Genomic DNA, 24,298 nt, shown 5'->3' on the forward strand with positions numbered 1-24,298 from the left:
CAAAGAATGTTTCTGTACTTTCCTAACTGGGATACCTTAATTTTGAGTGCAATTTTATGAAAGGATAACTTTCTTGCAATTTAGTGGAACAAGATAAGCTTAGTAATACAAAGCTGAAAAATACCTAGTCCTGGGTAGGCATGACATTTAATTCAAATGAAATATACCCACTCATATAGCTGCATTTAATTGCAGCAGAATTCACTTCTGACAAGCAGTTACTGTTCCAAACTCCAACAGTGCCATACCCCAAGAAGCGGGACCAGCTGTGAGGAAGACTCCTAGCACTGTCAGCAGTTTTAAATGCACCATAAGAATTCATACTTTCAAATAATGCACTGACTTTTATGTTAATCTCATTTATCTTATTTCCACCTTTCAATCTACAGGCAGGTCAACATGAGGTTTGACAAATGTCTTTGATCAACTTGGTTCTTTATTTTAAAAAGACATAAAAACCCTACAGCTCTTTCCCAAATTTCTGTTTTTATAAGAGGTAATATTTGTCTTGCCAAATAGTAACTTTCAATCTCATCTCACTCCTGTCAGAGCACACTAACTTTCAGCACTTTAGAACTGCTGCATGAGATGACTTAAGCCATCTTCATCTACACCTAACCATGCATGTCTTTCAGGAGCCTCATCAGTAGGATCTCATATTCATTACTATGGTATTTAAATACCATGTAAATTCATAAGGAATTTTTTTAGTAAAATACTGACAACATTAACAAAGAGAAAAAACGTAAGTTTCCTTCTTGAAAATGCTTCCTGCAGAATAGAAGCCAATATGCAAAATATTACAGTTAATGTAATGCAAGCTAAAGAAGCCTGCATCAAAAATTATATCTGAAATATGCATATATTTTAGAAACACAACATTTTGAGAGACTAGTAGCTTCTTCAGAATAATTTCTGACGTTGCACTGATAATACAATCAGATCAAAGAACATTCTAAGGATTTTAAAAATAAATATATAATTTCAATCTCATAGCCAAGGAAACCTTAAAAGATTTGTATTAGCTCTAATAGAGAAATTACTCCTGCTATTTTGAAAATGTTTGAATAATAAGATACTGCAAATTTTTAATATAAATATAGCAGTTGTAGTGTAATTAACTGCAAACTGGAGATAGGAGTAGTCTTGAGGAATGACTTCGGCATTTGACTACTCATTAGCAATTTGAAAGTGTAATTGCTCTTAAACATACCTTCTTCCTAATTTTAATATGAAGCTTAGCTGTACTTATAAATGTGAAGAATATGATTTATTCTGAACATATTTGCTTATATTGAATATATTTTTTCTTCTGTACTCTACAGACAGAGGGCACACAGGTCACTAAGAGCAGATAAAACAGTGAGCTGATAGATTTGCACTTGTTCCATAATAAACATCACTCCAAAGGAATCTTCTGAGGAGCGCACAAAACAAACAAAAGAGGGGAGGAGGACAGGCAAGCAAGCAAGCACACTGAGAGTGGACCTTTGACTGCATGGTATTTTTAAACTCACTAAAGCAACAGCCATGAATCCCACAAAAACAGGAAGGAACCCTACCAGCTTTAGTACATCCTTCTGTCCTTTGACATAATTTCTACCTGGGCAAGTGGGGTGAACCCAAAGGGTCCTTATGGCATCACAACACTTGCTGAAGCCACCCAGTCACATCCCCCCCTGCGCCCAAAACCACGGCATCTACTAGGCACAGTACTTAGAAAAGTTTTAAAATTTTGCCCTCCTTGAAATAAAACCAGGGAGATGTTTACAAAGAGCTCTTCCTACATTTTTCAACTTTGCTTCATGGTAACTGGCAATGACCCATTATAACGTGAACTACACTGATGCACATTGATTCTGTTACTTAGTATCAGTAGACTACTTTGAACACTTTAAACTGTATTATTCAACATTAGACAAGGTATTCTCCATTGTCATATTTTAAACATTTGGATTTGTAAAAAAAGAAGAAAAAAAATTTGCAGCTTTCCCACCACCCTCTGACCCCAAGATAAAAAAAAGCAATTGCAAAAGTCAACTTCAGATCTTGCCTTGCTCCACATATCCCCCAGTCATGACATAAAGAGGGAAAGAAACCTGAAAAGCACTGCTACTAGACTTTATCAATAAAACAGAATATTATATAATACACAATAAAATGCTTCATACCTGGAGTTGAAAAAACGAAAAGGGTTAACAGCTGACCTGGCACAGCCCCACATGCTCTCTCTGGAAATTGAACACAGACAATTAGGAATTTTAAGTTACCCCAAATAATCGAAGGGGACTTAGAAAAACTTGAGGAACACTTACTGCAAAGTAAGCGAGGCATATAGCCTCAGTGTAGAAGGCACTTTAGGATTTTCCCCATTCACTCAAAATTCTTCTCAAACTGAATTTGCTCTGCAGATGTCCCAGCTAATGATAAGTAAGTTATTAGGACCTCTGTGACCAATTTTCATGGGAGCAAAGTCAAAGCTTAAGGGCCCATATGTCACTCAGTGGTAATTCTGGATCATGATGGATCGTATTTTCTTATTAAAAAATGATCAGCCACAAAGAAGTAAACTCTAATGAGAATCTACAGCAGGCAGACATGGCAAAAAGAGGAGACAGTGGCTGCAGGGAATGTCTGCTCCCAGAATTCTGCTGCATCAGTACTATTATTCCCAACACAACACCAAAAATCTTAGGCTTTAACATTTTTACTTAGAACTGGGGCTCCAGGGAAAATCGACAATCTTCTAAAATACTATTTTGAATAATGACCAACACAAAACCACAGTGCAATAGCTGTACAAACACCTATGCTGGTTGAGATTTGGACTATGTGAAATGTTCCTTTTCACTGACAAATTCTGACCCACTGCATGTGCTCAAACAAGAAGCTTCATACAGATGGTTTTTCGAAAAAGTTCCACCAAGTTAGAGGAAAAAACCAGAAAAACCTGGAGAAAGCCAAGAACATGAATAAGCTCCTTTAGTCCTCTCTGTGATTCAGACCTCAAATGTACAGTGAAAGTAGTCTGAGGCCAATGCCCAAGAAACTAGCAAAAATATGAGAATAACAATATGAATCATAAAAAAGCTCTAGCACACTAGCAGTTGGACGCATTTGCACTGAAAATGTTTTGAATCTTTTATAATGCTCAATTAAAATGTCTAGGTTGGCATAGGAATTGTTGAAAGTGAAAAGGAAATTTTCAGAACAACTTTGCTTGATTTATATAATTGTATTTTCCACTGGCCCTTGGAAACCTACCAATAATCTTACAAATAATAATTTTCTCTCAAAATTTGGCACTGCATGTTTCGAACTTGTTGCATTTCCCCGCTTCAAGTGTATAGTAAATACTGGCTTTCTTTACTGTTTTTTGCCATTTGTTAGATGCTACATTTCTGATAATGACAGAAATATGCTGCTTAGATGACAAAACACTGTAAAGAATTTTTGAAGTGTAAGTTATTAGCTCTATCATTGCCTAACACTGTTTTTTCCCCACAGTCTTTCCACTCTCCATGTAGATTCTTTTCCTTCTCAGAAATATGTATCAGGTACTTGTGCTACATTATCAAAGAGATACAGATTTTATTTTATAACAGTGTCAATACCTAATCAAAAAGCACTGTGACAAAATTTCCATTGCCCCATCAGCCCTCAGCTGAAAGCAATATGCACTGGAAAAATAGTTACTGGAAACCATTAACACCAATGGTTTTCTTCTGTCTCAATTAATTTGCAATCATCTCTGTGTCTTATTGGAAAATCATTTATTTGCACAGGCGATATAAACAAGAATACCTAGAAGTCCTAAGTCTAAATTTTGGACACTCCTTTTCATGAAGTTCCCTTTTTAACAACTAAGCAACAGGGCATTCTAAAATACAGTTGTTGAGGTTAAGTATTTGCATGCTGAATTTTTGACAGCGGAAAATTAAGCAGACAACTGAAACTCTGTTTAGAACCTACAGTATCCAGGCACTGAAGCAAAAGACATTCAGGTATCATCCAACCAACCTCAGTGACACCTCAAACTTACTATGCTTCTCTGTTTGGCACAAAAGCCAAAGGGCTGTGGCCTCCCACCCAGCCTCTTCTCCAACCCAGAAACCATGGAGAGAAAGACCTAACCCTTGCCTCTGGAACCTGAAGCTTATCTGTACTATGAAAATGGTTAAAACACATCTCAGACCACGTAATCAGCATAAAAAGGATCTGTAACAGTCACTTTGCAAACCAAATAACAAGTATAGAATAAAGAGGAAAAGGACCACTCCCGGTGGAGTGGGTATCTACAAATGTATCCAGCTGCCTGAGTTAGGAAGCTCTAACCTCTAGGCATTGCTCTAACCACCAGGCTTTTATGCCATAGGTGGGTGGCTGCACGGCTGCTGACTGTGACATTTTTACATGGAGATGGCCAATGGGAAGAGGACAGCACAATCTGGGTGTTACAACAGGCAGAAATAGATAAGCTCAGAGCCAGATCTCTTCATTTCCATAACGGAAAGTTGGGAATGTGAACTGCTCTTTCTTTTTCCCCCAAACTACCTTAATGGAAATAATGTAGTTTACTACAGTTCAGAATTCCAAGTTCCACAGAGAGCAGAGACAACTCACAGGCAAGTACTCACCCAGGATGTAAGTAGAGACAGTTCTAGGAAGCTGATTGCTCTGCCCATTGAACTTCAAAGCCTTAAACTTTTCATTGACTGTACTGTGGGAGTGTTAACGCCTTGAGCAGAAGCTCTGCCACACTGCTGGAGCCAATCACCTATTTCAGAACCTCACAACACCTCCACCAGACTTCCACAAAGCAGAAAAATCTGCATCTTGTCTCAAGTGCCTGTGCTGTTGTGGCTCATCTTGGTCCTGGGTACCTGCAGTACTTCATGTGTGTTGCAAGCATTTGGGGATAGTGCAACCTTTATGTACATTGACAAGCATATTGACAGGATGTATCTGTTACAGAACTGCATGTACGTGTAGTTCTTCTCAAACAAAAGGAAAATAACATTCTATTGTTCTGACTTTGCTTTAGGAATGGTAAAGGACTTCAGAAATTATGTGGTGATACAGACAGCAAAGAGTTCTGAAGTAGAACCTGTCCAGTTTGGTAAATAATTTTCAGCAAACAATTATTTATACAACATTACCCTATTATTGTGCTTTCGAAACTTTTATGACTGCGATTTTGGTCATTATTATAGCTCCTCCTGTGAACTTACTTATCAGTGGTTTGACTCCTTGGCCCTGACAAATTAACTGATTACAGAAAGATCAGTGCTCATCAGTTCTTAAGAGAAATACCATGGTGACTTATATGTCTATCTGACAGTATTGTGCATCCCCAATTCAAGATGCATTACACCAGCACTATGCTAAATATTGTACTTTTCATGCAAATAATTGAGGGACATATTTTGACAAGGCTGGGACTGCTAACTTTTAATGAGTACGTAAACAGAGTATTTATTATACTGCCTGATGTCACCTTCTGATCATTCCCAGGTTAATTTATTTTTCAGGCTCTGTTTGCAATGCTGGGCTTTTCAGCTAGCAGCAAATCCTGTATATAGGCCTTAGGGTGAGTACATTTTAGGGCAGCCTCTGGCCTCAGTGCCTGCTAGCCTGCTCCATGCTCCCCTGAGCTAGCAACACAGCTTAGACAAGATCCACCTCAGTCTCTTCCTTATTTTCTGCCTGCCTCAGCTTTTGTATTTCCTTGCACTACTTTATCCTGTGGTAACTCAGTATATCTCACAAGGATAAATAAAGAAAAATATGACCAGGAAACTTATGCTTGACACATCTTCTGTCACTGCTCTAATGATGGAGGTGCAGAGTTTGATTCTGAAACCTGACTAAAATTACTTCAGTATTAGATGCTATAATATCTAATAAGCAGTCAGTGTGCTGCTTTGCTCCTTGTTTTAGCCTTCAATTCCTTTATTTTGACTAGAATAATTTCATGTGTGGTGGCTGTAAGGTCCAAGTATACTTTTTGTAATGTATTCAAAATAGTAATGCTCATGTTTCTAAGTCATACACATGGACAGTGACACCTCCTTGACACACAGGCTCAACACAAAAAAACCTCTCTTCATATCCATCTTCCAAGAACTTCCATTCACTCCTCTTTTGTCTCCAGCCTAAAAAGAACTTGCTGTGAGAAATGAGATTGTGGTGAAATCACTACTAGTCAAAGAGGATTGAACTAATAGATGGAAAACCTACCACAGTCTTTTCCCATTATGCAGGAGAAAGGAAAATAATAAGGAAAAAAAGTAGGTTATATATTTTTTATCCCTGTATTTACACGCTCATTCAATTATGCCTTGCCAAACAGTGTTCCCCTCTTAATAGTTCTCTCCTTTACATGCAGTTTACATACCCATGACCTACACAACTTTGTGTTTTTGCATGCATTGACCTAAACACTAAGGGCATACTTCCATAAATCACTGCAAGCATTGCTATTAAGATTTAATTGTGCTGCATGTATGTCTGTCACAAAATCACAGGAACTGCCTTAAGGAAAAGGAAAGATAAAAACTTATCTAATTTATATAATGAAACAAGAAGTAATTTTGGCTCAAGTGACAGCATGACAACATGCTCTTTCTTTTTCTTATCAGTAAATCAAAGTAGCAGTTCACTAAGGTAGTTTTATTGTGGCTTTTCCCAGTAGTGTTCTGCTAGCCAATCCACACCTATGAGTATTTTTTTTATAGCTCTAAATTTCTTAAGGCACACTTCTCTGCCACTACTTTCTGTGCTGATTTAGAAAGAAAAAACAAAAAGCGGAGTAACTAAATCACTGGGGAAAGAGATGCCAAACAGGTGTATAAACTGCTAACTGGGTAGCAGTAATTAATAATGTTATTTATAATTCATTCTTTGGTGTCATGCTCTTCAAGCCTGCCTCAAGAATGCCTGCCTCACTATCCATAAAATGCATTTCACATATCTAACAACTAATGACTCGAGTTTCACTCTGGAGCAATACATTTTAGTGGATTAAGCATGGGAGTAAGAGGCAGATGTACCTGATCCCAGCTCATTCGTTGCTTTGCTGCATGGCCTTGAGCAAGTCACTAACCTGTGGATAATTATAATATTTGAACACACAGGGGACCTGTACAATTTAATTAGTTAATGTTTGCAAAGCACTCCAAAGATAAAAAATGCTATATGAATGATAATCATACGCTGCTGTTTCATGGCATTTCATTCCAAAGCATGTTTGTGTGAACATGGTTGGAAATGTAAAATTCCCGTAATGGCAAAGTTTGACAACTACCTTGAAATGACTGGCACTTCTTAGAATAAAATTTAAATTAATTAACAAATTTAACCTATGTTTAAGAAGACATTTATATGTGAATTCAATACAGACACTGAACTGAAGCTGGGAAACCAAGATCTTTGAAAGTTTCTGTATGATAGATGAAGGAAGTGTGAAAGAGACATACAGAAGGTATCAATGAACCAATACATGCTACAAGTAACTCTTCCACTGCAAGATAATGGTTCCCTAAATAGCCTAAGTGTTGAGTTATTTTTGTTTTTTTCAGCATCCGGACTTCTCTTACTTTCAGGACTAAACATTAGACAATGATAGTGGCAAATACAAACAGGATTTCGGACTTTAACAGAACCAGGATTCCTTATTTCTTCAAGCTTGTTTTGCAATTAATTTAAGTATTTCCCTCAAAAGGAGAATACTACTCCTAGCAACGGTGTGGTAAAAGCTCTAGAGTGACCTACTCAACAGTCATAGAAACTTATTCTTAGAGAGGAGACAGGAAGATATGATTTTGTGTAAACCAAGGTAAAAGCACTCTTATTTTCAAATTAGCTTTCTTCAGGGAACAACTTGACAATGCCCCTATCTCCTGACACACTTCCATTTAAGCAATACAGCCCTTTCAAAGCAAGAAGTGATGCTAATTTCTCTACAGAAGCTGGTTTTGATTTACAGTTCCCATCACCTAGCCCTTGTTTCTAATGATCATTGGCTGATGGGGAATCTTGTTATCCTGGAAAAAGGCCTTGGGACATAGAGCAGAAAATTTTCACACCAAAAAATCCTAGTGCAGGCACAGGATGGCATCCTTTGATTTTACTGCTCAACTGTCAAATTATTGAACCTTTCTTTTGTCAAACATCACACTTTTTAAAAAGGAGAACCTTTTTAGAATAATACAGGTGTATTGGGTTATTGAAACCTCAGATTCATACTTAGTGCCTAAAGAGCAATTCCCAGAGGTATACAGCTCTTTCAAGCTCTTGGAGTCCTTAATAAGGGCTTTAGCCAATTCATTTTTATATACAAACAGTTGTTGCTGAGAATTCAGATTAGAAATAACTAGTAGTAATAATGCTAGAAATAACTTTAAAAAATGCCATAGAAACATACTGTAGAAGTCAGCACTTCTTCAACAAGCCATCTGAACTGCATGCAGTGAGTGCACATAGGTAGGAGAAAGCACACCTGTAGTAGTTGCCACAGGTCAAATTTAGATGCACTAGTTCAGCTTCTTCTCAAGTCAGACTTCCAGCACAGCCTTAGAAAATAACATGGAGGGGGTTTCCTCATACATAACTTCAGTAATTTAAAGTAAAGTTTTATCACTCTCCCTGAAACACTTGTCCAGGTTTCTTTACAGCTCCTGGGGAAGACAGACACCTTCTGAAAGGCAGATGATCTTAACTGGTAAGATGACTAAACCTAGAAATACTTCTCCACTAAAGAAATCCAAAATACTTGAGCCTAACTTTTAGATATCTTGCATTGTGAGAGATGGACTTTGCTGCAAGGTTCTGTCCCAGTCAGACTGTCCAGCACTGCCCAGAATTTGCCTAAGGTAGCTGAGACACAGCACATTCTGCCAGCTCAGCAGTGCCCTTGGGTCACTAGCCAGCATCCAACCCAGCAACACCTTTCACTGCAGAAACCTACTCTCGTCTGTCCCAGGATACTTACTTGAGACTGCTGACAAAAAATAAAACAAAACTGGAACAGAATCATCCCTGAAATAATGACACAGTGGGGGCACCAGCCGTAACACAGATGCCTTGCAGGGCTCTATGCCACCACTGTCTTTCGCTTACGTATCCGCACAAATGCCTCTCCATGTTTTTAGCAAGTCAGTTCAGTTTGCACAACAGATCTGGAGAAGGCCAAGGAGAAGCCTCACCGTGTTACAGCTTGTGGAGAGGTCAGAGGGCCATAGGCAGTTCTTTCTGAGTGTGTGGTCCAATTTCCCTCCAACTGCAGCAACTATGCAACCTTCTGCTCTAAAGTCTTGCTGCAATAGAAAAATGCATCCCAGACTTGGGTATTCTTCAAGAGACAAGCAAAATTGAAACTGATATATTCCCACAATTTTACTTCAAATCAATTAAAGTTCTTCAGTGAAAAAAAAAAATCCTTTATTGAGAAATTCTGGATGAGCACAAGCCAATTCTCCATCTGTAAAATCACCATTCAATTGTGTGCAAGTTTGAAAATGAACATTCGTTCATGGCGGGCAGATGTACCAGAGAAGAGGGAAGCAAATTTCACACAAGCACTGCTGAAAACACCCTTGCTTATGTTTCTTGGAGACTCGGGACAAAGTATTTTGTAAGCAAGTAGAAGAAAAAAATTAGGTGAAAGTTCCCTACAATGAATAGCATAACAGTAGTAATGATTGCAACTGAAGCAGAAAAAGAAACTGTACCAGTGTAGAAGATGAATGGCTGATGGAAATAAAGATAAAAACTTCAAAAGAAAAAGTAAACCAGAGAAATTGATTTACATTGAAGAAGAGGAGGGAGAAAAAAAGAGATCCAGGGGAAAAAAAATCAGATTTGAAAAGCATGTACTAATTTAAGACAGTACATTGGTATGGTGGCTATGCTGTCTGTCTGTTGTGGAATGTCTTTTTTGCTAGTGCAGTATCCAAAACTAACTCCTACTGTATTGCAGTAATAGATGCCAGAGAATTTAAAAACAAAGTAAGATGATCACATTAGCATCAATGTATCAATCATGTAAAGCAGCCAAAGAGAACAGTGGTAGGGTCCCTAATGTCATTTTCATACAAGCACTCCAAGGCACTCAGCTCAGCACAAAGAGGAATTAATGTTAAAGGTCAGAACAGCCACATACAAATGACAAATCCTATCTCTGTGAATTAACTGCAGCTATAACTACAAGTAGACAGGATTTACTCTCCGAAGTTTCTGTCTCTCCCTTACTCCAGAAAAACAATATACTATCTGAAGCATAATCAGTTTATATGCACAGTTCCTCTTTTCCTTGACATTTGAAAGAAAAAATGAGTTTCCTTCACTTACAACACCTAAGGAGGAAGAAAGTAAGTCTAGAGAGAAAGAGAAATTTCCGCAGCTTTGGATTTTTACCAACATACTGGTCAAAAGTTGATGCTAAAAATCACCCTCTGCCTTCTCCTTCTTCTGCTCTCAGCTTCTGCAAGCAGATCTTAAGTTATGCATATTCAGGGAGGGAGAGCTGCATGCTGTAAAATAATGTATTTTACCACACAAGTGTGCAGGAAATAAGGAGATGAATGCTCTGTTCAGGGTTAGCATTACTATATACCATGGAGATGGCTCCTGAGGCCATCCTGCATCAGCTCTGCCTAGGGATGGAAAGGCTGCGAGGCTGAAGGGAACAGCATGTTGCCTCTGTGAAGGACCCTAAAAAAGTTTTACTGGTCTTCTAGGGGTTGACTAATGCCTTCTCCTCCCTTGGCTTCATAAAGATTTCTGGAGTGTATCTGAGATTTCGCTCTGAATATTTAATGCTATTCTTCCTGTGTAATAAGCATCAGTGGCGTCAGGCATAAAAAGGCAAATCTGCTCTTTGTTAGATGTTACATGTCAAAATGAGTTTGTAAAACACGCCACAAAAAGGATGAAATGCTGCTTACAATGCAAAGCCTGCTGAAATCTACATAATGCTGCAATATTTATTATCAGCCAGAGCATATTATCTGAGATTAATAAATTATTCTTAGTCTGTATTTTGTAAGGCATAGCAACCTCCATAAAGCAGCACTGTCACAGGAAGAAATTTCACTGAAGTACCCTGCTTGAAATAATGACTTTATTTATCTGTAACTTTACATTATTGATTGGGTTTGTTCAACTGAAGGAGAACTATGAGCTCATTCCAAAAGAACTACTAAGATAGAAGTCCAGAAGCTCAGCCAACATAAAGATTGCAGCAAGAAGGCAATTTCCCTGAGAAAAAATAGTCACACTTGGTCACTTTACAAATATGCAAGCAAATTACATTCTGTTTGTGTAAATAAGAACTAACGGCAAACACGTGGCTCTTAGTGTTTCATTGTCACAATTTTTATTCCTAAGATATTTGTTCCTGTAAGACTACAGTGGACCTGAAATAGAGCAGCAAGGTAGGTAGATGCCATCCAATTTAAAAGGATTTGAAAAGCAAAGCTTTCAAATAGGCATTCCGAATAGTCCTGTGACCCAGCTAGGTAAGCATCATTTCCACAATAACAAGCTTTAAAATGGCTGTATTAAAACAACAGTTTCTCCCCCAAAAACTGATGAGTTGATTTCCCTGTGGTTAAAACGTGGCAGACTGAGATGCAAGGGAAGATGTGGGAGTGCTCAGCATGATCCTGTCACTCCCAGCTCCTGGCACAGCAGCTCCCCAGTCAGGCGCTGTGGATTGCCGTGGCTCACCCGGCACCAGGGATCTGCAGTGCTGACGTGTGTCCCAGGCAGCTGTCTGCACTGCCCGTGGGCGATGGAGAGGAACGGCAGCTCACAGGCTGGAGTCTCTCTCTGTCCCTAAATTAGACGGCTCGAATAGGGCACAAGGATTGCTGCCTGAACGTGCCAAGTGCTACCTGGCCCGTGTGCAGGGAGTGAGGTAACTGGCTCAGATGCAGATACCCACACCAGCAAGATGAATCCTGAGCCCCCAGACAGCACGCAGGGAAGGGCAGGAGGCAAGGAAGAGCAAGGCACTGAAGCAATCCCTCACAGCCCCATATACCGTGTAAGGGGATGTACAGGATCAACCCAAAGCAAATGCCCACCACCAGATACTGAAATCCCCAGAGCCTGAACCCCCTTACCGCTCTTAGAGAATGGATGGCAGCAGGCAAATATTTATACGTATATATATATTCATAATCCTTACGTAGAATAATTTAAAACATGTCCTGAAAAATAAGCGGGAAAAGGTCAGCTGTTGCCTTCCTTGCACTTGCTACCAAGCAGCTACAAACTGGTATTGTGTTTAACAAAGACAAGACTGTACACCACCAATTGGTACTGAAGAAAAGGATGCTGTCGTTGCTTTGGAAGTACTGTGGTATACTTCCCAGCCACTCTTTGAAAGAAGTTATTTTTTGGGCAACTATTTGCCAGAAAGAGCTTACAGGCTCACTTAGAAAAAAAGAACAGACTCTGTGGGACAGTTGTCCAGACTCGAGGGCCAGTCCGACTCCCTCAGGCACTAAGCTCTAACCTACGCTTTACTGACTGACGAAGAACTCTTTCTATGCTTGTCCCTATGCCACCCAGTTAATTCAGCAGAACTGTAGGTGCCTTTCTATGTCCTTAGAGGAAATTCCTGTCTGCTAAGTTTAGATGCTGAAATTGAGCACACAGGATCTCCCCTTGGAAGGCTTCAGAGGCACTTCCCTCTCTGCAACAAGGCAATGGAGAATGACAGCTTCTTTTTCAGTGGATTCCTTTGCTAAACATGAAATGTTAAGGTACATATTAGATGCCTGAAATCAAAACAGAGCCTGCCTGTAGGGCACAATATTGCAGACCAAGTAAGAAATAGACTGGGTGCAGTCGGCATGAAGTGCCAACATTCCTTTTCAACTCAGCAGCTGTATGTGTGGTGTCCGTGACGGAGAATGAAGTAAAGATGACAAATTGCAGATCACAGCCAAATAAGATTTTCCTAATGGGGCTTTTGAAATAAACTAACAGATTACTGTTTAAATAAAACCTGTAACAAGAACAAGTTGATGTTATATTATTAAATTTCTTAATTTCATTTTTAAGCTCCAGAGCCAGCCAAGTAATACTCAACATATTTACCTTCACAAACTGTGGAATGCATCATACAAAAGTCAAAAAAGCTTCCCACGGTTTGACCAATTCTCTAAGTGTTCAAGCAATATCTATCACAGAGAACAGTATCTGCCTGCCAGTCATATATTAAAATTATTTGCTAGTGCTCTATACTTCCTTTCTTCAGTAATTAGTACAAAATCATTTAGTGCAAAATCATGACGTTATTATTTTTCTGGCTTACTATGCGTGTTATAAATTGAGGAAAAATACTTAACGCTTCAGGGCCTGGTGTTGTGACTAGGAAATTGAAAATACATATGGGACCTGTCTATCAAGCAATAGCCTCACTGGCGAAGAAACCTTTCCTTACTTTATCACTGTTAGAAAGGGAGCCTGCTCATCACAGAACCAGCACCTTGTCTTGCCTTGCTCACAAACACCTCTCTCTCTGCTTAAGAATATCGGTTTGAGATTCACAGTTACAGTGCTTGGCTGGAAGATGAGGTAGTATATGTCTGGTGAAAATGCAAAAAAAAAAAGACAAACCCAAAAAAACTCAAAGGCAGTCCCTCCCCAAATGTGGCTTAGAAATGTCAGCTCTTTCAGCTGTTGATGTCCAGGAAAACAAAGCAAAATGTTTTTAGATACCATATAAAGACATTAAAATGCTCCTATAATTGTTTATACAACAGCAATGTCTAATAGCCTTTATTGTACACATTTTTTATTTAATAATGTCCAGAATGCCCATATTTTGAACCTCTCAGATAAAGTAACGTGTTTTGTGGGTCTAGCACAGGCTCCAGTGCCTGGAGGCTGTAGTTCTATTTCCAGCTCTGCTTCAGACCTACAGTGTGACCTTTATGCATAACCTCATTTTCCTCACCTATAAAATGGGGATATTAATACTTATTTACCTCACAGTTGGTTCCCTTCCAGCTGCTACAGTGACTGAACAAGCTCATGCATCTACAGAATTGCTAATGTTCATGATAAACTGTTTCTTTTTTTTCAAACAAGCAGTGTGGGCACTAAATTAAGAAGTTATTTGTCAATCCAGTTAGAAAAAGTACACAGAAAAATAATAGCAATGCAAAAACTGTTTGAAGTCCCTCAGTAATTTCCTTCCAATGACACTGTCCTCCAGGAGAAATGTTGCTAGTTCCTATCTGACAGCAACTACAATCAATTTCCTGATGCTGCTTTCAGCCGAGGAAAAAATACATGTTTTTTGAGCGGCAATCTAACCTGGTCTCTCTTTGGAGAGGATGTAAAACCACTGCAAGCTTTCCAAGTATATTAAGGGGAAGAAACAATTTCAATTTGAAACTCAACCTAATAATGAGGGCAAAGAGAAAGAGAGGAAAAGAGCATGAGAGAGACAAGAGATACAGTCATCTCTTCCAAAAGGGAATAAAGCTCCACAGAAAAGGTGCTGGCAGGGAGGACACCTCTACAGCACCAGTGCCTCCATGGGCCTGGGAACACCTCACCAACACTCATCTTGTCTGGGAACATGATACTTACTCTTGTACTGCTCTGGCTATGGAGAGCGCTGTAGATCCAGTTTCATTAACGCTATCTAAGGTCACATTTGGCAGGTCGTCATCATCACTGTCACTTTTAATTTGTCTGGGAGATAGGCCTCGGGGGTCCATTTGTGCTGGAAAGAGACATATAATGGATTAATATGAGTGTGCTGAAATTAATCTTGTCCCAGAACAACATCAGGCACACAACACATCTGCCTGCTCTGGCTGGAGAGCCCTGCTTGTGCTGAGCTTCCCAGATCAGCTCATAGGTTGGCAATGCCACCCAGTGGTGCCACAGCTGGGTGTGAACACTTCCAGGGGCATGCAGGTCTGTGAATTCAGAGAGGCTACACCAATGCACTCAGTAGTACTGAAATATAACTACACATACCACATCCAACAAAAACCCATTTTACCCTCAAGTAACTATGCTGTTTGGCTTCAGAACGCGAAGGGAAAAGGTTCCATCTGCTTTGTACAACACAGAACACTTGAGTACATTTGAAAGCAAGATTTCAGGAGCAATCTCTGATTCTGAGTGCTCATCATGAGATGTCAAGATGAAACCCATGTCACTCCACTCAGTTAAAATTTAGGCATCTAAAACCCCAGTCATCCTGATTTGTGACACAATTCAATGCCATTGTCAGCTGTTGAAGGATCCTTCACACTATGTGTAACCTCACACAGGCAGCCAACATTCAGGTGACCAGCGTCAGCGGGGCTAACAAATTTTTGTGAAAAGTCACCCAGTTTCAGGTCTTACATATATCTGAAGATCAGGAACTGGAGGATTGTTTTACCTATCCACAGCTTACAGTAACCATACTGCATGAGAAAGGAGTAAGTGCCCAGGTGCTAGCAGTGACAGCTGCAGGGACTTGTATGAGGAGCAGCCAGGGCTGCCCCAAGCCAGATATGGATGGTTCTTTTTGCTCCAGCTGACCCACTGCTGGGCACAGCTGAGCCCTGCACACAGTGGAGGTGTGTCGGGGAAAACAGGTTTCAGCAAAGGCAAAACAACTGGCCAAGAGAGGAATGAGGGAAGAAAGTGTGAGAAACATTTTACACCGAGGGTGGCAGAGCATGGAAAGAAGCTGCACAGGGAGATTGTGGAGCCTCCCTCTCTGGAGACATTCAAAACCCACCTGGCTGTGTTCCTGTATAACCTGGTCTAGGTGACCCTGGCTTGGGGTTTTGGACTGGTTGATCTCCAAAGTCCCTTCCAATACTAACAGTCCTGGGATCATATGAAACAATCCAGCAGATACCAACGTACAAGGAGATGGAGGGGAGAAGGTTCTTCATAATGGGGCAGGTCCCTGAAGGAGACTGTCCTGATGGGAACTACCATCTACTGGGAACCCACAGTAGAGCAAGGAAATGGTGTGAGGAGAAAGCGCAGCAGAGAGGAACAATTACAGACTAACCACAGCACCCAGACCCCATCCTCCTAAGATGGGCAGGGAGAAGAGCTGGGAATCAAGAGGCAGGGTCCTGGAAAAGGGGTTTGGGATGGTGGTTCTCACCATCCTAATCTACTTCTAATTAGCAATACATTACTTTTCCCCACACTGAGTCCTATTTGCCTGTAAAGGTAACTGGTAAGTGATCTCCCTGCCTTTATCTGGAGCCTTGACCTCTTGCACCTTATCTTCCCTGTTCTGTGGAGGAGGAGGAGTGAGAGCAGCTGGGTGTGCACCTGGCAGATGGCCACCCGAATTAGCTTTTCTGCCAAAGAGAAATAGGAAAGGAGAGGAGAACAGAAAGGCAGGTGACCTTCCTTCCCTCTTATGCTGGTTGCTGGCCTTCAGAGAGGAAGAAAGCCCAACTTGGCAGGATAGGGGAGGGAACCAAGCGATGGCATAGAGGGGAAATACAGGGCACAACCTTGACTTGGGATTGTGCTGAGAAGAACTGGGGGTTGCTTGTGGCATAGACAAACTTCAGAGGATGTGGAAAAAGAGACAATTCTCCTTACTCATGAAATACCACATTGGATCAATAAGTGCTGAGAGACACTGAAATCAGCTGGAGAAGAGAGCAAAACTGGAGAGATGTCTGACCCTGCAAGGGAGGCATAGGAAGGGGAAAGACAGGCAGAGATTTGTGTAAAAATGCATTTGTCTGCTCTGGTGAAATAGGGGAATTCATGGTTATTTATTTAAAGAGCTAATTGTTGCAGTTTGTTAGCTTGGAGCTCTCCTTTATTGCAGTGTCAGAGATAGGACACTTTCTTGTGGGTCTTGCAACATGATTTTTGATAAAGGTACTCATTCCTACTCAACTCTGTCTAACCACAGAGCTGGCCATGGCCAAAAGGTATCACAGCTCCCTTCAGAGATCATGAATAGTTCTGTGGGCCTACATCTAGGGACCACCACCAAAAGTCATAGTTAAATCTGTCATTTTGCCATCTTTCTCATGTTACAGGGTTTATTGACTCTACAAAAGGGACTGAGTTACAATGAAAAATGGGAGGGCTGCAGATACTTCAGGAGCTGTGCAGCCATAACAGTAGGACTGATGAATAGCTGGGCTCTTGAAAAGGAAGCACTCCACAAATGAGTGATGAATCGAGGGAAAGTCAGTCTTAAATTTTAATTTATGTCTTAGTTGCAAACCACCTGTGAGTAAAAGAACACTGATTATAAACCAACCTTCAGCTGTGGACTTTATGTTACAGAATTTCATAAGGAAGATACTGTTAAATATGTTCAGCAAGCTGATGGAACAGCCCCTTCTGGAACCACAGTGCATTTAGAGTTGCACTTTACTACTACTACTGTTACCTTGCTACAGGCACAAGTCAGGTGCCTCAGTAATGCTGGCTATGTTTGGACTGTTTATTATTCCATCATGTATGGTAAACACCTTTTGCTTAACAAAGCAAAGGCTGTTGACAGTGAACCATGACCTACATGAGACAAACACAACAACTCAGAAATTGTTCAAAACATTTAATTGTTTTAGACAGAACGAGCACCATTCTGACTATGTTTCTTAAAATCACAACTTAAAACATGATGATATTCAATGAGTAACCTCAACCTTAGCACCAGGGATAATCTAGTATTTTATTTAAAAGCAACTGAACCATCTAGTCACCTGATTTAGCCCCACAAAACTCTTTGGAAAGAAATGCTACTTCTGCCTTGCTCCCTAATGCTCCTTCTTAAAAGATTGAGATTACTATGTATTTTATTAATTCTCCAGCCTTTTCACAGAATCATAGAAAGCCTTAGGTTTGTAGGGACCTTAAAGATGATCTAGTTCCAGCCCCACTGCCATAGGCAGGGATGCCATCCACTAGACACTAGTTGGTCAGAGTCCTATGCAACCTGACCTTGAACACTTCCAACGATGGGGCATCAACAACTTCTCCGGGCAACCTGTTCTAGTGCCTTACTGCCCTCCAAGAAAAGCTGTTTTTTTCCCCTTAAAGTGAATCTCATTACAAAAATACTTGTATCTGCCCAATATTTAAACATGCTACAGGTGATGCATTTGTGAAATCTGATTATTCACCCACAGAATTAAAAATTGTAACAAAATCTATGTATGTTAGCTGAGGTTTAATCTGACTTGCACTACAGCAGAAGTTTTAAGTAGCTAGCTCTGAAGCTAAAGCAAACGTGAAATGACGAAAGTTTTTTTGGTTACATAACTTAGTCAGTAATACAGTTCTTATATGTGAATTCTGATCACTTAAGCATGAATATGCCAGCATAAAAAGAGATGGTATAAAGGTATATGAACAATCTTACTTGTTTTCATTCTTTTTAAGACATGTTGTTTCATTTTTACTGCAGATTGCTTGTTCTTAAGATAGTATTGAGACTCCTATGACATTTGGCATTGATTTTAGATTACTACAGGAATGTGCCAGGATGAAAGCTCTCTATTACCTTCTCCTTGTTTCTGCTTGGTGAATAAATCTTACTCTATACACTTCTAGCACATACACGAAGGTTGTACTAACAGGCCTGTAGTTTTTTTACCCAGGGACAATTTACTGTACCCACTGCATACAGTTTGCCCCATCAGACACCAGTGTTTGAGCACATCATGAGGTGCTGCCACACAATAGTATGGAGAGGACAAAAAGTGAGGAATGGAAACGCATCAGTGGGTAAATTCAAAGGCAGGTAGTTCAAGCACTGCTATATTATTTGCAGAAAACCTAACTAAAGATTGTAAGGAAATTAAACAACATTCTAGGGATTATTCCCTTACTTTTTATGTCAACCCACATATACATCATTTTTTGTCTCTTTGTTTGTCACTTCCTTCCAGCTTGCAGACTTGGGTGGCCGAGGCACTCGGGAGCAGAGGTGACTGACCAGGAGGCTGAGCTTTGCTGCTGCCAGCTGGTGTAAACTGCCCAGTTTTCTCATCGGCACGGCTGCAGCTGCTAGGGGAAAACAGCCTTTAAAGCTACTCTCCTCCCTGAAATGAGCCGTGTGAATAATTAACTGGCCAAAAGCCTAACAGATATCTCCTCCTCACCATTCTCTGCAGTGTGCAAGCTGCAGCACAGGACTGTTACACGTAAGAGTTCACGACTCCTACTTATGTCAACAGCTTTGACTTTCTCTTCGACATCTAAGAACAACTGTCCAACTCCTGGCAACAAGGTTTATAAATACTAGCCTCATTTCATAAGCACTAAATTCGAAGTAATTACTGTCCTAATGAACATCAGACAGGAGAGGGTGAAGAGATACAAGAAAGAGATAGTTTAGCAAATGAGATAAAAAAAGGTGGAGGACAAGTGAGTAACAGAATGCAACTCACAAGAAAGGTGGAGGAAAGCTATAAAACATGCCAATGCATTTTAACCTCCCTTCATGCTGTACCTTGCCCTAACAATCAAATTCTTCCTTGAACTCAGGACCATGGGTCCAGAAGGGATCTGTCTGGCTTACTGAATCAAATACTCCCAAACAGAGGCAGACACATTAATTAATAAAGCTAAAGCCCTAAACCTTAACTGGTTTTCTTGCCCTTGCTACAACCCTCGTGAAAGGTAAGATTTGTCCAACAGAGCTATCTGGTGGTTTTGTAAAGTGTGAATGAGGTTAAGGAGAGGCAAGCAAAAAGAAACCAGTCAGAGACTGCTGCTTACATGGAACAAAGGTGCCATTGAATGAGTGCACAGGAGCTACATTAGCAAGCTGTTAGCTCTCCGTCTGAATAGACTGGTGAGCCAGGAGAGTTAAGAACATCTGCAAGTGCTGAAGGCTGCAAGCAGCCATGGTGCTTCCCATCCTTGTTAGCCTCAAGAAACAAAGATCCTTTTTTGCTACAGAAAATGGAGTGAATTGCTCACGATGCACACAAATACATGCAATCGCTTCTCAATGCGCCCTTGCCAAACTGTACCGAAAAGGAGTTTCCCCCCGGGCGCTATGAGCAAATTCTCTTCCTGCACTTGTTTTAAGGGAAGATGTGCAAATGGATGCCTGATAAGGCACATACCAGCCAGTAAATACTACACAACTTAAGTCTATCATCATTAATATTCTATCTGCCAGCTGCCACTTGCCAGTAGGAAAAAGCCTGATCTGGATCAGATATAAGCTTGCTTCTATTTCTGTCAAACTGAACAGTTCAGGACTTTAAAATTAATTCTGGCTGTGGGGTCAGACAATACCCGATCCTGCTTCTGAGGACAAAACTGCCTGTTCTACAATCCTGGAAGAGATTTAAACTTGCATAGGAGCTTTTTAATGAGCACTGCATGAATTTGTGCTTTCTGGCACACGGCTGCATTGGTTTTGACATGGTATGGGATTAGCCATGTCACGAAAGCACAATCTCTGGGAAGGATCCAGCTTGTCGGTTGCTAAGGGCAGATGAACCCTTGGAACAAGATCAAGCCTCCATCCCCCAGGGGGAATAACCTCAGCACACAGCCACACCATCAGGGGACTTTTCTTCTTCTTCATTCTCTAATCTGGTGCTCCTGCCCACATTCTGGAAACTCTTGGGAAGGAAGGGATTGTGGACTTAAATCTCTCCAGGCTGACAAGAGCCCAGCACCCCTCCTCCCACATGTGCTGCTGATACTAGGATAGTAGGTAAATTTTCTCCCCATCTGTCATATCTGGGCTTCAGCCAGGTATGTCCTAACATCTTTGCTTCTTTTCAGTGATTGATCAGGGATACACACCTCGAGTGCTCTGACCTGGTCGCAAAGCCAAGCACTGTCAGAAGCCCTGAATGTGGATGCCTGCAGGTGGCATGAAAAGGGCCATACACCACAACACTGCTGTCACAACTGGCAGTTCTCAGTTACTGAAACCTGATTTACTTTCCCCAGTCAAATTTCCTGTGAGTGAAAGGGATGAAAAGTCACACCCTCATTAGGCTCATGAACACCAACTAGAAATAATTTCATGTCTACATCCTATCTTTGATTTAAAGGCAAATATAAGCCCCTTGGGCTAAAGATGAATGAAATATTTAATAGCAGGAGAAAACTAAGTAACCATTAGGAGTTTTGCCTCAATTTATAGCTAAGCCACGTAGTAATTAACTGATGTTGAAATGACTCTTTGTGAGACGATGCTTGCTGGTGTCAAACCAGAGAGAAAATTCCAGACGTATCCTGAAATACTTCTGCATCACTTCAGCTTAAAAACTCAGTTTTCTGCATTTACTTAACTTCTCATTACTTTGTAAACATACTCACATGTAGGTCTGCCAACACACCACACCACAATAAGAATCGCTGTTACTCTCTTAAAATAATTAAAAATCTGTTCATGCTCTTTGAAAGGATTTCCAGTTTCATCTTGTTTGCTTTTCTTTCACATTTTTAACTCCCCACCATGCTTTCTCTGAAGGATGCCTTATCAACCTGCTAATCAAAATGATTGTTCATAATGTGATTTTCAACCGGTCCTGCCATTCACTCACTAGGACTTGCTTGTCAGAAGCAGGGTTACGCAGCTCTGCAGTGGGCAGTGAAACCAAGACCTCTGCCAGCTGAGACATCAGCCTGGATGGTGGGGAGGCCCCTCCTGCCTTGCCAGCTCTCATCCACGCCTTGGTGATGGGCTTGGTCTCAGAAACAGTCACATATTTTTATTGTGATGAAAGTTTAAATGAAGCAGAAACATGGGGTGCCTCAAATAAGCCAGAAAGGTTCACCTTTGCTGTTTCCAATAAACTCCTCTCCAGCTGTTTTCAGTCCCTGTTGGCATACAACAGGTTAAAGATCATCTCCAGCTGCAAGCAATGCTGCTTTGCACTTACTTCCATTAGGAATGGAAAACCAAATACTATCTCACATGTCAAAATTAACATTTACAAGAATCTCATTAGGACTGCTGTTACACGTCTGTCCCTGTGTCTGCAGAGCATGAAGGACTGAAGTAACAAACAGACATTTGTTGTCGAACTCCTAGAAGGATGGAATATGGCTAACTGTATGGCACTCACATTTCAGCACAATGCCCAATTAATCTGCCAGCATCAGAAACACTATAGTTATGAACACTGCAGTATCTAAACCATAACTTTGGACTCTTAATTTTGGCATACAGCGTAGTTCAGAATCTGAAACATTGCAAGAAAGTTGCTGGCCAAGAGCAAGTCTTCTGCTCTTTCTTAAAATCAAACTGTCTCAAATGTCTCTGATAATAAATGCATCTGGGCGGATCAAACACCAAGCAGAGGGAAAAACTCATCTCCATCCTTCTTGGTTACTCTTATAAAATAGGTTTTACAACTGTGGAAGTGCAGCTTCACACCACAGTTTGATGTCTAAAACAAATGAACATCTCCCTTCTTGGAAATTTTTTTGAGAGGATGGGACACCAGCATGGATTTGGTCTGCAGGAGAGCATCAAAAAAGACTGCAACAGATATCACTATGCATTTTTAACAGTGGAAGCAACACTTTCAGATGCAGATGTACAGAAGCTAATTAAAATTATGACCTCAGAGACTGTGTTGTACTCAGGTTTATTGAATGTGTTCTAGGGAACAAAATTGTGTCTTTACAGACCTACCAAGTGCATGTGAATGATGCTATTCATGATTTTCCTTCTCCTAAGCTGGTTCATACTGTATAAAACACATATACATCATTTTTTCTTCCTATTTAAAGTTCATTATGAATGCTTTATGTATCACAAAAATGCTCTGAGTGCACCTATCAGATTTTTGATCAAAACAGCTTGATGCCTGGTAGGGGCAGCAGAATTGGTCGATTTATTTCATAAAACTTTATGTACAAAGCAGCAGTATCCATGAACGTAATGGTCAGAATATAGAGTCTACAGGGGTAATTTTTATTACAATTTATAGCAAGATTACCCATACTCCACAGTTTTCAGATTTTATTAAGATTTTATGGGACTATATGGCTTGAGCAGTTAACTGCACCTAGCATGGTTATGGTTCACAGAGAATGAGAACTGGCAATGAATGCACAGTATAACTAATCTAGCAGAGAATATTAATTGCTATGATCCAATCAAAGGCAATATTTAAAATAATTTCAACAGTCAAATGATTTGCCATAAACCTGAAAAAGAAGAGCTATATGGAGCAATACAGAGGTAAGATGGATTGCATGGATGTAATATATGCACATACTTAAGCATCTCTGTCACTGTGTTGAGTACATAAACATACAAACCCATTTTTTAAACAAAAGACTTTTCTCTTTCTAAGCTATTTCAATGCCAGGAGACCTCATCTACACAAAAAAAGAAACTATTAAGACTACTGAGATTTATATCTTGTTGAGCATCCGGTATACAAATACTCTATCATCAAAAGTACACAAGGAAAATAATAAGGACAGAATATATTTAGTATTAAATAAAATACTGCAAAACTACTACACAATGGTAGCAGACTGCAACTTACACACTGCAACAGGCCAGAGGTATTTTAGAAATCAGGAAGCTTCCAGCAGGTTGGTCCAAGGCACAGTAAAACCAAAGGCAGTGATAAAATAAATGAGAAGTTTTAGGCATGTGTTTCGGCTGGATCCAAATTCATGTGATAAAAGCAAGCAGATCAAAGCTCTGCCCGGGTGAGAATTCAGAACTAAAGGGCCAGAGGCATTCTTGGCATGGAAGACAAGGAACTAACAGCTTCCAAAAGGTGCAGGGACTCAGGATATGTCAGAATAGATTTACTCATCCCACATATCCCGGGCTTCACCAGTCTAGTTGGAATATGCCTCTATCTCATTCCCTTTCTCAAATCCCTCCTCGATGAAAATGAACAATCAACATCAACATGAACAAATCATATTGATGAATCTTAAAAGTGCATTTGCTCCTACAGTGAAAAAACCTAAGTATGTTTCTAGTAAATCACTAGAAGTAGTAGTTTTCTGGAAATTTAAGTAGAAGACTGTTAAGGGAAGTCCCTATGGTTAACCTAATCCATTTTGTCTTAAATCAACCTCCTTGGTTTCAAATACCACAGCACATCTTATAGCCTGTGTTTTAACTCTCCATTCTTGCAAAAACTACTGTTTACTGTAGCTCTTAAATAATATGCATCATCTTCAGGAGCACAGATCCCATCCTGAACATAAGCCTCTCCTCTGCCTTGCTCCTCTTCCTGACCAGCCATTGCCAACCTGTTCCTGCTTTCCCAGAACCACTAGCATTTTTTCCAGCTGAACCAACCAAACAGGGGGAGAGAGA

At 40.3% G+C, this 24,298-nt stretch overlaps 1 protein-coding gene across 1 annotated transcript in view; it reads right to left on the reverse strand.

The window, feature by feature from the left end:
* Positions 1-24,298, reverse strand: part of KLF12 (KLF transcription factor 12) — a 123,153-nt gene that overhangs the window by 39,313 nt on the left and 59,542 nt on the right. Inside the window, exons 3-4 of the mRNA XM_062514792.1 lie at positions 14,614-14,749; positions 2,172-2,231 (exon numbers count right to left, since the gene is read on the reverse strand). Coding sequence (XP_062370776.1) covers positions 2,172-2,231; positions 14,614-14,749 — 196 coding nt within the window. The remainder of the gene's footprint in view (positions 1-2,171; positions 2,232-14,613; positions 14,750-24,298) is intronic.

The sequence above is a fragment of the Cinclus cinclus genome, chromosome 2 (assembly GCF_963662255.1).
Source record: "Cinclus cinclus chromosome 2, bCinCin1.1, whole genome shotgun sequence".
NCBI lineage: Eukaryota > Metazoa > Chordata > Aves > Passeriformes > Cinclidae > Cinclus > Cinclus cinclus.